Raw genomic sequence first — 14,514 nt, 5'->3', positions numbered from 1 at the left:
TATTTAATGTGAAAGATAACTGTTGTCACTGTCAGTGACTCTGCATTTTTATAATTAATTAATAATCTTGTATTTCTCTATTGATTGTTTGCAGATAAGTTGTATAAAAACCTTTTAATGTGACGTGCAGCGAGTTCACGATGACACATTGTTCCCTCGTTCAGGGAGTTTTACTGTTTAAACATCCTGTAAACATGAAGTTCAATCATGAAACCACAACAGCATGTTAATCTGTAGTTTTATCTCTTTATTATTTCATCCAGTGTGCATCTCTCATAACCAGGACATTCATATTTTATATTACAGCGCGATGCAACGAGGCGTCCATCTGAGCTTTAGCCTCTCCGCCTTCCGCCAAGTCGCGTTCCTTCAACAATAAACTCCACGAATCATATCGAGACGACCCCGAGTACGAGCCAATCAGAGGCCGAGGAGGGCGGGTCTTCAAAAAACACCAAAAAAACATTTTCATTCACATCAAACTACCGTAAATAGGCCGTCGCTCGCCCGAAGACGAGGGAAGAGATTCTTCATGCAGATAAGAGGCACCGTCTCTACTCTCGTGCCAAACAACGTCCCTGATACACAATAGGCAGTAAATAGAATATAAAACATGACGTGGCCACGTGGCAAAGGGCCGCCCTGCCGTATGTGAAGCCCAAACTCCACCGAGTGCAACTACACGTATGATACAGAAGCAGTGGAGTGAGAGATGGTTTTGGCCTGAAGGTCCCATGAGGGAGGTTATAAATGCTTTTTAAGGACAATGTGGAAGAAGCAGCGGGCGTGTCTTGTGTTAATCTGTGTCGCTCAGGCACTTGTGTGTGTGTTGCCTGTTCTTACCTGTCGAAAATGTTTTAGCTCAAAGACTCAAAGTCCCGAGCAGGACGCAACGCAGTGAGGAGGGTTTAAATGTTTTAGTTCGAGCCCTTTGTGAACTTTTGTGATTTTGAATTGGAAGCAGTAAATGTCTCGAGATGAAGAAAGAAAATGCTGCGCCTCGTTAGAATATATGCTGCTGCGACCCGCTCGCCTCACCTGCTCACTCCTCCCCCTCACCTCACCTCCCCTAACCCCTCCCCTACCCGAAAGGCTCCCAATGGCGGACCCGTTCCTCTCTGTGGCCGAGACGCTCAGCAGCAAGCGCGGACGAGGATCACGAAGACGAAGACGACGGTGATGATGGTCAGGGCCGAAAACAGGAAGACGAGGCCGGCGAAGACGGGATCCGTCAGCGGGGAGATCTGCTTCACCTCAGACGGGATCATGTTGGACATGCTGAGCATGTAGCCAAGACTCCACCCAATGCTGGTCTTCTTCACCTGGAGGAGGAGGAGGAGGAGGAGGAGGAGGAGGAGGAGGAGAAAAAAAAGAAGAAGAAGAAAGAGGAGGAGAAGAAAATGAAGTAGAAGAAGATGAAATGAAGAAGGAGGAAATGAAGGAGGAGAAAAAGAAAAAGAAGAAGAAAGAAATGGAGAAGAAGGAGGAGAAGGAGAAGGAAAAGAAGAAGAAAATTTAAAAAATGAAGAAAAAGAAGGAAGGGGGGTGCAGGAGGAGAAGAAAAAGAAGTAGAAGAAGATGAAATGATGAAGAAGGAAAAGAAGGAAATGAAGAAGAAGGAAATGCAGAAAAAGGAGAAGGAGAAGAAGAAAGAGAAGAAGAAGAAGAAGAAGAAGAAGAAGAAGAAGGTCAGTGCAGCTTCTTCACAGTATTTGTTTTTCAGGATGTTGACACATCAAAACAGTGAATTGCGTCTCTGGGACAAGATGGAGTGTCTGTTTTGTCGGATCTGTTTTGTAGTACTTCATGAAAAGATCTCTCTCTCTCTCTCTCTCTCTCTCTCTCTCTCTCTCTCTCTCTCTGTCTCTCTCTCTCTCTCTCTCTCTCTCTCTCTCTCTCTCTCTCTCTCTCTCCACCAGACACCCTGAAGGCAGCGAGCGGCACACTGCTCTCTTGTCGGGGACGTTAGAAGTCGAGTCTAAAGGGTGAAACCGCAACGCAATTTGGAAACTACGGCTAATGTGTGTGACTTTATCCTCCAATCCTGTGGTGTCTTTATGACTCATGGTGACTGATGGCGCTTCGTGTCACAGACCAGGAATCCCCGTCCCGTCGCTGAGGGGCCTCCATTGTGAGCGGCGCTCCGAGGCCTCGGGCGTAACAGGAGTAAAACATTGCCGGCCTTTCACTCCGGCTCTTTGAATGCCTGAGCCGCCATCTTGAATGTGTCTCCATGGGTGGCCTCATTCACACTTGTTTACTGCTGCTCAACGTCTGACAACAAATATTGGCAGTTAGTAGCCCTTTACGCCCCAACCTTAACCCTGTGTATCGCTTAAGTTGTGTTTAGAGGTTGTGCATGGGCATTATAAGTTATCGTAGCCCTGATTGTTATGTTTAATTTGATACCTAACATGTTTTTGTTCCTTGTGACCTGATAAAAGGGTCTCCATTTTGTTTCTCCTCGGGCTAAAAAACATAGCAACTCTCATCGGATTAGCGTCTACATTTTCAGATGGTTCTGTCTTATTTTGATATAATATGGGCATTGCAGAGTGAATGTGTATCGGCTTTCTGTCTCAACCGACCTCCCTTTCGAAGACGATGTTTTTCCAGGTCACGTTGTCAAACTTGTATCCGTCCACCAGCATCGCCAAGGCGTAGTGACCGGAGTAACAGTACGTCCTGAGGAACTGCTCTGAGATCGCTTTCTTCTGCGCCTTCAGCTGCAGGGAAGAGAAACAGACAGATGAGCGCGTTGCCTGCCGGGATCCAATGAAGCTAATGAAGCTAATGAATGAAGCTAAACGCTAATGTCGTACTCGAGATGAAGGCGAAAACACTTTAAAATGAAGACAAGACCGGAACAAATAGTGATCAAGACGGATTTCAATGTGCAGTTAAGATAAAATAACATGTTGGCCCTCCAGATATTTGAGGCCTGATGCATAAACATGTGGGAAAAAAATAAATATCAGGTAGCAGTTTATAATAACTACACACTATTTAGCATTAGTAAAGCATGAATACACACTGAATTCATCATTTATAAAGCATTATTCCAACATGAACACTTATCAGTAACATGTATAACTGTGTTTATGAATTGCATACTAAGAAATGTTGGAATGATGCTTCATGAATGAGGAATTCAGTGTTTATTCATGTGTTTCTAGTGCTAAACAGTGTGTCTTATGTAGAGTTGCAAAGGGGCGGAAAAAAGAAATGTGCCTAAGTGTATAGTTGAGAACAAGACGATGCACGCCGAGCTCAGCTGGTTGGAACATCGTCTGCAGAAACATAAACGTAAACATAAAACATTCTGTTGTTTTTGACGTTTTTGACGTCAGTGTTGCGTCTGAACGTTTCAGCCCTTTGGAGAGTGTGAGAGCGCCGAGTTGCGTAGAGGCCGAGAGCGGTACTGCAGCCAGAGATTTAAATTACAGCTGCAACATATTGAACAAAATAACTGAACTAGTTCATTTTTTGAAGCTGTGAACTTAGTTCAACATTTTGAATTATGGACTATGAACTGAACTAGTTCATGTAGAAAGTGAACTTTCCCAACTCTGTTTGTCATTAGCATATTGATTACTTGGTAAACTGAAGCCATGTTCATTTAATACCAAGTTTATTTGTATACAGTAGACTTTTTACAGCAGTGAGAGTCGAACGTATGTACGTCCACACAAAAGTACACCATCACCTCCACTATTCACGGCTTTTGGAATGTCAAAAAGTAATTTTTAAAAGTTGTATTATAAATGTTTGCATGCATGTCTGCTTATGACAAGGTAGATACAGTTAAATAATCCCAACATTTCCAGTTAATTCCTGTTAATTTGTGTTAATTCCCGTATATTCCCGTTTATTCCCGTTAATTCCCATGGAAAGTTTCCAACTTTGAATATTCCCGGAATTTTGCAACCCTTGTCTTATGTGGCAGAAATATTGTTCAAGTAGGAGAAAAAGTGAGTTAAAATCTCCAAACAACTTCCTGATTATTATAAAACACCATTCCTAATCTGTACTGTACATATAAACTGAATGCATTTGTGTTTTAGGTGAATGCCCAGTTTTGACTTCATGTTTTAACAGGAGCACCAACACGACATCAGACAGACAAGTCCTCACACAGCCCGGCTGGCATACCTTTAGCGGTTTTAAAACAGGTATTTTGCCTTTGGGAGTAAAATACTGTTTTCTGTTTCATTGTCAGTGAGTAAAATGTTCACTGAGCCATTAGTACAGTTAGCTGCAGCACTTAGTGTACATAATGATGTCATGTCCTGTTTATTTCCTGCAGTGCAATATTCGGTAGCACTTTATAAAAACTGCACGCGATGAAGCATTGTGTTTCAGTTACACACGATGAATCCATCTTTATAAAGTGTGGAACAATGCTTTAGAAATGATGGATTAAGCGTGCTTCATAGCGTCCAGTTATTTAAGCAATAAGGTACGAGAGGCAGTACTGTATCGTCAATAATGTCCTGTTCAAGGGTGTTAGGCCCTTAGTGCCTGTTTGTGTGTGTGTTATTTCAGCAATAAGGTACGAGAGGCAGTACTGTATGGTTAAATAATGTACTGTTCAAGGGTGTTAGGCCCGACGCACAATGGAGGAGCGCCAAACCAGCAACATTATAAATAGTAATAGTAAAGTGCCTATAACACAAAATAATACTATTTTCTCAACTGAAATGCGATAAACGTTTGGTGGCTATTTTATGCCGCTATTACTATTCATAGTGTTGCTGGTAACCGTATTATAAAAAGCAATAAAGTACTCGAGGCAGTACTGTATCGACAATAATGTACTGTTATTATTATTATTACATTATTGACGATACAGTATTGCCTCTCGTACCTTATTGCTTAAGTATTACCCATTTTTCTGACTTTGCTTCTACTTTTCTTCCTAAATTCGGCCTCCTATCCGGCCTATCCTCCTCTTCTTTTTACTCTGGCTGTCTGTGCCGATTGGAGAGACTTACCACTGCCCAAGGGGTTTGGCAGAACTCCCTAACTGCGTCAGTGTATTGCTGGAGATCTGTTGCTCCCTCGAACCCGAGCGCCCTGGCAGTGAAGAACAACCCTGCGTAAGCCTGGCAGGGACAGCAGAGACACACCGTGAGTTATTTCTCATCCCACATCTCCTTCCTTGCACACGTTTCGACCGTGTTTACCATGAAACTTCCAGCGACGGGCGGCTGCTCGACCCCGTTGAAGGAACACTGGGGCGAGGAGCAGGTTTTGAAATCAAAGATGGACTTCACCACGCTGCCGCACTTGTCCGAGTTGAAGGTTCCCACAATGAAGAGTTCTCGATCCGGGTCGTAGCCGCTCGGCTTCTCTGTGCAATCTGTGTCGTAAATGTCCGAGGCCTTCATGGTGACGTTGTAACCTTCGGCGAAGCAGGGGTTCGGGATGTAGGAGGGGTCGGAAGATTCCTGGAATGTTAAGAGGAGGAAGAACGTGTCAGAAGAAGGAATGCAGGCATAGGAGGAGAAACAACTACGAGAGGAAGAGATAAGGAAAGTATTACCTCATCTACAGGTTGTACCATGACCCTAATGTAAATATATATCCGTAATATGTTCGATCTGCATAGAATATTTCTACAGATAGCCATAAGCTGCCAGGAATAATGCATTTCTCACAGATTAGCTTGACGATGTACACGAGTCAATCAATATTCTTAATGACATAATGCATATTGACTTGGCCCCCTTCTCCTGTAAGTAACTCAGGGATAGCAGTATTAACTAATCAATCCTTAACTTAAAAAAACCCACATATTTTTAGGCCTTTTCCTCTAAAATGTCCTCCCCAAACTATAAAGTGTGCATCTCTGCAGCCACTCTGGCTGTTTAATAATGTTGTTATAATAAAAAAACACATGTGAGATGTTGTTCAGATGTGTAAATATCAGTCTACATGTTTCTGGTTAAGAGGAAATGAAGATGACACACAGAAAGAAATGAAAAGGTTTCAGGTCCAACTGTAAAAAAATGACTTTCAGGATGATTATTAGTTTGAAATGATGCAGCTGTAAAGTCCAACATGTGAACATAAAACAAGCTATGATTTACAGTTTTATCTAACAAACACTCACTGGAGTAAATTGGCCTGCACATGCATGCAAAACAACACACACTTCCACTGCCATGCTCACCACACACACGCACACACACACACACACACACACACACACACACACACACACACACACACACACACACACACACACACAGCACTTAAACATGAACCGAAGTAGGTGGAAGTTACGCTCTTTATTTTCTTCTAAACACGCACGCAAGGGACAAGAAAAGAAAAGATGTGCACCTGCACTACTTTGTCCAGGATCCTCTTCCCAGCCTCGTTTTTGCCGTAGCAGAGGAAACTGTGCGTGTAGACGTTGTAGTCGTAACCGTACAGCTTCACGTGCAGGTAGTCCGGTCCCCGGAGCTCATCCTGCACTTCAAAGGCGATCTGTGTCGACGCTCCACCGAGGTCCATGGACCCGATGGTCTCTTCTCCTTCTGGGTGTGCGTAGACGTTCCAAAGGTTTTTCTACAAAATAAAGGTTAAGGCCTCGTTGGATATTTGTGTTTCTCTGTGTCTTTCACAAACGAGTTATTACTCGTTATTACTCTAAACGGTATCTTACGTTCACCTTCTTGCGCGAGCTCTAACTGTAGAGAGAGAGAGCTGTCATTGGTCGAGCGATCTGCGGGTTGCCAGATGCACGATAATTATCCTCCAAATACGACCAGTTTGACCAGTTTGAGCCTTTGGTACGACACCACGCCATTTCCAATCTGGCAACACTGAGCCTTGTCACCTCCACTCGCGACGAATATCCTGTTACGCTCTGAAGAAACTAGTTCGGCATAAAACATCATACAACTTTTTTTTGGTAGCTTAGCACGACTCGTTGCTAAGCTACCCCACCCCCCTCGCGCGACGAAGTGTCCTCTTTTTCACAACTGTCATTGGTCAACCAATCTCAGGGTTGCCAGATGCAGCATAATTATCCTCCAAATACAACCATTTTGAGCTTTTGGTACGATACTACGCCATCACCAATCTGGCAACACTGAGCCTTGTCACCTCCACTCGCGACGAATATCTTGTTACGCTCTGAAAAAACTAACGTTAGTTCGGCATAAAACATCAATAATCGACTTCAATTTCAGCGACAAACTTTTTTTTGGTAGCTTAGCACGACGCGTTGCTAAGCTACCTCCTCCCCTCGCGACGAAGTGTCCTCTTTTTCACAACTGTCATTGGTCAACCAATCTCAGGGTTGCCAGATGGACAATAATTATCCCCCAAATACAACCATTTTGAGCCTTTGGTACGATACTACGCCATTTCCAATCTGGCAACACTGACCACCTCGTTACCTCCACTCGCGACGAGTGTCATGTTACGCTCTGAAGAAACTAGTTCGGCATAGAACATCGCCACATCAATAATCAACTGGAATTTCAGCAACTAACTTTTTTTTTGCTAGCTTAGCACGACTCGTTGCTAAGCTAAAGATCGCATAGATGTACGACTGTAAAGCGGGGTGAAACGATAACGGGGTTCACCTTACGGCCCATAGTTGCATTGTTTACAGCACCCCTCCCTCCGCGACGAAGTGTCCTCTTTTTCACAAACTCAAATCTGGTCACCCTAACGGACGTTGACAAAGCTTCTGACCTCCAGGAAGTTCCCCATGAGGTAGTTGACCGTGACCCAGCCGTACAGCCCTTCTTCCTGACCAGACAGGATGGACGCGTTCTGGAAGTTGAAGGGCAACGCCTCCAGGTATTCTCGGAGACTTCCCAGGATTTCATCGGACTTCTGTTCATCCTGGTTGCTGAGAAAACAAAGCAGAAGAAGCAAGAAACTCACAGATCCAACTGGAATCAGGTCAGTGTCTCTAGCTAAGGAGTTGGATGAGAACAATGTGACTACTTGCGTGTGAAGCTACTCGCTAGTAGCCGGTTAGCCGAGCATGAGATTGAGCTACCACACATGTGAAGCTACTAGCTAGTAGTCGGTCAGCCTAGCATGAGATTGAGCTACCGCACATGTGAAGCTAGTAGCCGATTAGCCTAGCATGAGATTGAGCTACTACACATGTGAAGCTACTAGTTAGTAGTCGGTCAGCCTAGCATGAGATTGAGCTACCGCACATGTGAAGCTACTAGCTAGTAGCCGGTTAGCCGAGCATGAGATTGAGCTACTGCACATGTGAAGCTAATAGCTGGTGAGGCTAGCATGAGATTGAGCTACTGCACATGTGAAGCTAGTAGCCGGTTAGCCTAGCATGAGATTGAGCTACCGCACATGTGAAGCTACTAGTTAGTAGTCGGTCAGCCTAGCATGAGATTGAGCTACCACACATGTGAAGCTACTAGCTAGTAGCCGGTTAGCCGAGCATGAGATTGAGCTACTGCACATGTGAAGCTAATAGCCGGTGAGCCTAGCATTAGATTGAGCTACTGCACATGTGAAGCTAGTAGCCGGTTAGCCTAGCATGAGATTGAGCTACCGCACATGTGAAGCTACTAACTAGTAGCCGGTTAGCCGAGCATGAGATCGAGACTGAAGGGAGGAGGAAATGGAGAGGGCTTTGATCAAAAACATGCATTAATGGGGTGCATGTCAGTCTTGTCCTTCCTCGTTGAAGCTCGTTGTAACACGCTTCTTACTGCAGAAGTCTCATTCCCGCAGTAGCTCCCAGGAAGAGAAGCGTGGTTTTGTGTTTTTCCACAGGAATGGCTTTCGTGATGTTCTCCATGCAATTGTCGAAGGCGATCCACGACGCTTTGTCTTTCTCTGGGTCAACTTTCATCTCCGAGATCCCGGCACCTGTGAGAGAGGCACAAGCTAAAGATCGTCTTCTTGAGCACACGTACGACACTGAAAGAGGTATTTAAAAATGTCTTTTACAGTAATGTGTTTTTTTATAGGTATGAATCAAGAAGAACTTTCAATAGCTAGAAAACGCGGCTCTAAAGAAAACGCTATCTTATTCTGGTCTACAGAGCTAAGTAAACTAAATGTATTATAATATAATACTTTCACTTGTATAATATCTGTAGATGTATGAGGGAGGTAATTAACACTGTGTGTGTATATATGTATGAGTGTATATGTGTGTACATGTATGTATGTATGAGGGTGTATAGGTGCGTATGTACATGTATATGCAGGTATTCTATTTTTTAGTTCTTATTTATGACTATGAGCATCTTTTTGTACATGTGTTGTACACCACTTTTATTTATCTGCATATCTAGAAAATCAATAAAAAAAATATTTAAAAAAGGGTATAAATCAAGAAATAATTAGAGAAAAAAATAATTTAAAAAAACCCATTAGGTATCAAATTAAACATAAAAATCAGGGCTACAATAATATGTAATCCTAATGTACAACCTCTTAACACAATAAACAACAATAAATAGGATTAGGGTCTACAATACCATGAACTGCACTCTCGGCGTTTCACATCCCCAGACGGATGAAATAGTTAAACATGTTTACAGTAACGCCACGAAGCGGAAACAAAGACTCACCGACTACTCGGCAGTTCATCCTCTCAGTCACAACTCCCGTTTCGTTCTGCTTCTCGCCCGGCCACTCGTACAGGTACACATTGGACCGTGAAGAACCTGAATCTATCACGATGCCATACTGCAGAAAAGGGTTTAAAATAAATATATATCATCATGTTCCAGGGCCTATATAATCATACGTCTTACATTGATTAGTAAAATATCTAAAACCTGTGCACCATGCCGTTAAATAATATGGCAAAGAGTGGATAACATAAAGGTTTAAGAGACCACCCCTTTAAAGTGCACGTCACCGAGCTGACTGATGAGAAAACCTTTTAAACTTCTGACATCTGGATAACATCACTGGGAGCTGAAGTGCGTCCTGTGTTTCCATCACGTGCTCGTGTACATATTTCACCTCTAAGTTGTACTCTTTGAACGTCCACGTGTCCTGGATGACCACAACAGCGACGAGGGCGGCGATGCTGCCCAAGAGGAGCAGCAGCACTCCCGCTATGCGACACTTGTAGCCCATTTGCCTCTTGGAAGCCATTTCCTGTTGGCAAGAAACGGGTTGTGGAAAAGCATTTTTTAAGCTCTTAAAGCGATGAGACGTGAAGAGGTTTGAAAAGTGATGATGAGCAGTAAAAGTTCATTTTATTTACTTTCAGATGAAAAGGAAGTTGGCAGGCGGCATTAAAAGCATCGATGTTCAGGACGAAGACATTAAAGGCAAAGGAAACGGATCAGGAGGGTCGTGATTGGCTGTTTTCTCAGTTTCTCAGACAATAATAACCACGATGAGATAATTTAGTCCTTTTTGTCACGTTGTATACTTAAACTTTGACGTACAACTAAATTATAACATCTGACGTGATATTCACCGCACAAACCTACTGCTGATGAAGATTGATGGACTTGTTTTGTGTTAAAGTCTTTGAAGAAACAGCCAGACAGTAAAAAAAACGTGATATTGAGAAGAACCACACATGAGGACAATCTCCAGGAAATGGAATAAATAAACATGTCGTGCTCAGTTCGTTTCAATTAGCAAAAAAATACAGCATTTTGTGCCAGATGCACCATGTGTGCTTGGATGGAGAAGTCAAAGATGTGTTGTTATTTCAGCAGAATCATACACGCCGTTCTCATCTAGCCCCGTAGAAGAGCAATGTGGCTGCAATTATGCGTCACACACACGGACCCTGCAACACAAAACACAGCTTTTTGTAGCTGAAGAAGCAGACACACACTTCCTTGATCTCACTAAATACTAATGTCTGGTGTAGTTTAGTTTCCCTTCCTTCTATGATCGCCTTCATTCTGACCTGGGCGTGTTATAATTGCACTATATGTATTAAGATAATCTATATTTACGACTACAACTAAGCCTAGCAATGTAGACGAGATGCATTCATTACATTTAAAAACAGCATGTTTTCCTTCAAAGTCATGATGAAAGGAATGAACTAGTATAAATGACACAGCAGTACACGTTAGTCAATCAATTTAATTTGCAACTGGAGGTCACGAAGGCGATACGTACTGCAAACTTAAGCCTGGAACTTCTTGTAAAGCTGCTTTAAACCGCTGAGAACATCTTTGTCTCCTGCGTTGTCAGCAGACTGTAACCAAACCAAAGTGACGGCGTTTGTTTTTCTTGTACATCCCAGCTGTTGAGCGTTGCCACAGAAACCTCAGGTAAAAACACGCAGGGAGGAAAAGCTGCTCGACGAGGCGATTATCAGCAACCAGACGGCTCGGCAACAACCCAGAGAGCGTGAGGCCGAACACGCCGCCGCGTCCGGGTTCACACCTCATTTAGCCGACGCTTTTATCCAAAATTGATCCATTTTAGCAACTTAAATCAATACTTTATTAATGTATAAAAGTCCACGTGGACGAGCAAAGCCGGGGCTCGAACCACCGATCCTCTAATTCAAAGACAGGCGTGTTAACCGCTGAGCAACATTCGGGGGATTTCTCTCATTTCAGTTAACGTCTGTCAGGTTTATGCCGACATTGTTTTGAGAAAACATAAGAAATGACAGCTGCTTTTCTGCTTTTTTAACTTTTAATTTGACTGATGTAACATAAACATTTAAATATATGCCTTTTATCAGTAAAGCAATGTTTTGAGTTAGTTTTCTGTGTTTTTAATACAAATAACCAACTAGCAATATCATTAATACTCTGTTTTTATGTCATATTTATGATTAACTGACCTAATCTATTTAAATAAAAATGAATGTCTCTCTGGCTTCAGAGTCCTGTCGGGTTCAGGGTGCAGGAACAATGTCAATGGTTTTCAGTGACTCTCCACAGTAAGAATAATAATTATAATAATAATATTAAAGCGCTTTGAGTGGTCTGAAGAGTGCACAGTACATTTAGCACTTAATGCTTACAGTAGTAATTTAATATTTAATGTAACCTTAGTGAGTGTAATTGTCGATAGTTTGTCTGCTTTACTGCAACGAAAGAGAAAAATAAATCTGTTTCTCCCTTTGATGTACGTTTTGACAGATATTGTTATTTCTACCTCCGTAAACTCACAAATAGTCAAAGTGGACACGCTCACGATAAAAAACAAAGTGAGCAGCAGAAACGGTAACTTGTTTTTTCTTGAATTGTGTTATTTGACGTCATCTTCACTGCTCGCTGTTACAACCCTGACTTCCACTCACGGTGTACTTTTTGCATGAATAGTTGTGACTCTGATTTAAGGAAAGCAACACTTCAGTAGCACTTAAATGTCTCTTACTGATATAATTTTGTAGTTTAACTTTGTTAAAGAAATTATACTTTTCTGATTCTTGTTGTTCTGAGTTTGTACTCACTTGTTGTGAGTCTCTTTGGATCAAAGCGTCAGCTAAATGAAATGTCATGTACCTCTAAAACAAGAGCAAGCAAAGCAACAATATGTATACATAAGATACTGCGAGCATCATGCAACACTCACAGTGAACAATATCCCATGCCTATGGATTATCCATAATGTAAACAAAAAAACAAGACAAACAACTCTGCTCTGTTTTCTCCCTTCCACAAAGTAAACATAGTTTTATGACGTGTAAGCAGCGACTGTACGCCTCCACTTTCTATCGCTCTGCTGCACTTCATCCCGACAAGTATATTGTTGCACGTTGTTGTTTCGTTTGCTTGTAGAGACCGGTCCTCATGAGGGCGGCGGAGGGAACACATGCTCACACACACATCATGCAACACACAGTACAGTGAGATAATGAAACAACTGTTACCTGGTGAATACATGTACATGCATGAGAGAGAGAGAGAGAGAGAAAGGGAGAGAAAGAAGTGTTTGTTTCTTACCTTGAAGAGCTGGTTTGCGGCTCCCGGTTCAGAGTGGGAGTGAGATGTCTCTGGAGGAAGGGATGAGGAAACACAGCAGGAAACGAGGGAGAGAGAGAGAGAGAGAGAGAGAGAGAGAGAGCGAGCTGTGAGTGGAGGGGAGAGAGAGAGAGAGAGAGAGAGAGGAGTGGTTGGCCTTCAAGAGCAGGAGCTGTTGTACCCCAACAACACAGAGAGAGAGAGAGAGAGGGGGCGAGGGAGAGTGGGAGGAGCCTCATCCACACACTCCAGCTGTCACCACTCCCTTCACACCAGAGAGACGGAGCGACCGGCCCATGAGCAAGGGAGAGGCGGCGGATGATGCAGGACTCACTGCTGTGTGTGTGTGTGTGTGTGTGTAGTGGTGAGGCACGGACACAAGTTTTTTTGTGCGAGAGAGAGGATGAGGGGGAGTGGGTACAGGTAATTGTTGTAATCAATAAGATAAAGTGCATTGCGTCTGAGTATTTGCTGCACTCGTTATCACAGAGTCAGCACACGAACAGCTTCAGAAAGGATTAAGCGCTGTACCAACAATCAAGGATGTGTTGGTACCTGCTAGCTCCTCATGTGGAGCTCAAGTTCTCACACGGGAAATTATGAGTCATTAAACTAGTTAAGTACAGCACAAAGAATGGGGCATGTTATTTTGTTTTGTGTGTGTTTTGGGCTGTGTTGCACTTTTGGAAACATGAGAATTGCTTGTGAATGTGTCTGCGTCTGTCAGTCCAACAATACATGAGTGGAGAGTCCCCATAAACCACCTCAACCTGTCCAATAGTCCCCACCACCCCCCAAAAACACACACACACACACATCACTGAACTATGAATGGCTGCTGTGACTTTGTCATGACCATACTTGGACATTGTAGCCATTTTGTAGCATCGTATGTAAAGATACAATAAGCACTACTATTATCATACTGTATCATGTTATAATAGCAGTACTATTCTCATAGTTTTGTGCAATACCATTATATCTTATATACTTTGTACCTTATTTATTTTTACCTTAAGTTTATTGTAATTCTGTGTTAGGAGGACCGAGCAAAATAAGCTTTTCATTGTACAGAATATTTGTCGTTATCTGTGTATATGACAGTAAAAACATCTTGAATTTAGTTATGAAGTGATGTAGCCATTTTTTGTAGCTTTATATTATTGTTTGGTTTACCTAAAGGATTCTGCAAAAAGAGGGATTGATAATATACATTCTTATATTTAGTAGATGTTCTTCATATTCTTCATGTCTATTAAAGTTCAGCTTGGTGAGCTTCAAGCAAGCTAGTCACACAAGCCCTCTCTCTCTCTTTCTTTTTTTTTTTGAGAGAGATAAGCTTTTTGTTTAAAATAACTGTCTGTTATCTGTGCATATGACAGTAAAAACATCTTAAATCTTGAATAATGGATTACTTAGGAGTTAGTAAGCAGGCACTTAGCCGCTCATTATCTCCCTCGTACTTATTCACCAATCTTGACTCTTACGCGTTGTGTTTATTGTCAACAATTAGTCCAAATTCAGGAAGTTGTCGTGTTTATCGGGGGCCGCAGAAACCTGAACGTTTGACCGAGACCACAGTGTTCTGCTGATTGCACTCCAC

At 42.6% G+C, this 14,514-nt stretch overlaps 1 protein-coding gene and 1 long non-coding RNA gene across 2 annotated transcripts in view; one reads left to right on the top strand and one right to left on the bottom strand.

Annotated features, from left to right (window-relative positions):
- Window positions 1-226: 226 nt before the first annotated feature.
- Window positions 227-12,975, bottom strand: entpd3 (ectonucleoside triphosphate diphosphohydrolase 3). The gene is made up of 10 exons (XM_068596320.1): window positions 12,894-12,975; window positions 9,979-10,116; window positions 9,579-9,696; window positions 8,709-8,868; window positions 7,711-7,870; window positions 6,346-6,573; window positions 5,187-5,450; window positions 4,995-5,105; window positions 2,589-2,726; window positions 227-1,322 (listed from the first exon to the last, which is right to left on the bottom strand). Exons 2-10 carry the CDS (start codon window positions 10,111-10,113, stop codon window positions 1,134-1,136), a joined length of 1,503 nt encoding a protein of 500 aa, XP_068452421.1. The 5' UTR covers window positions 10,114-10,116; window positions 12,894-12,975; the 3' UTR covers window positions 227-1,133.
- LOC137799525 (uncharacterized) overlaps window positions 6,860-14,514 on the top strand; it is a 39,583-nt gene continuing 31,928 nt past the window's right edge. The window contains exons 1-2 of the long non-coding RNA XR_011079422.1: window positions 6,860-7,923; window positions 8,773-8,928. This is a non-coding gene — a long non-coding RNA (uncharacterized lncRNA). The remainder of the gene's footprint in view (window positions 7,924-8,772; window positions 8,929-14,514) is intronic.

The sequence above is a fragment of the Clinocottus analis genome, unplaced genomic scaffold, assembly GCF_023055335.1.
Source record: "Clinocottus analis isolate CAN_PGR_092001 unplaced genomic scaffold, fCliAna1.0.p SCAF_36, whole genome shotgun sequence".
NCBI lineage: Eukaryota > Metazoa > Chordata > Actinopteri > Perciformes > Cottidae > Clinocottus > Clinocottus analis.
Note: the sequence above shows the minus strand (reverse complement) of the source record. Positions and strands in the feature narration are given on the sequence as shown.

Excerpts from the sequence above, each read along its gene's own strand:
- entpd3 (XM_068596320.1), bottom strand. The coding sequence starts at position 10,113 with ATGGCTTCCAAGAGGCAAATGGGCTACAAGTGTCGCATAGCGGGAGTG. Across the intron at positions 9,697-9,978 it reads TCAAAGAGTACAACTTAGAG|TATGGCATCGTGATAGATTC; the intron begins GTGAAATATGTA and ends CCTTTTCTGCAG. Across the intron at positions 7,871-8,708 it reads GCGGGAATGAGACTTCTGCA|CAACCAGGATGAACAGAAGT; the intron begins GTAAGAAGCGTG and ends TTGTTTTCTCAG.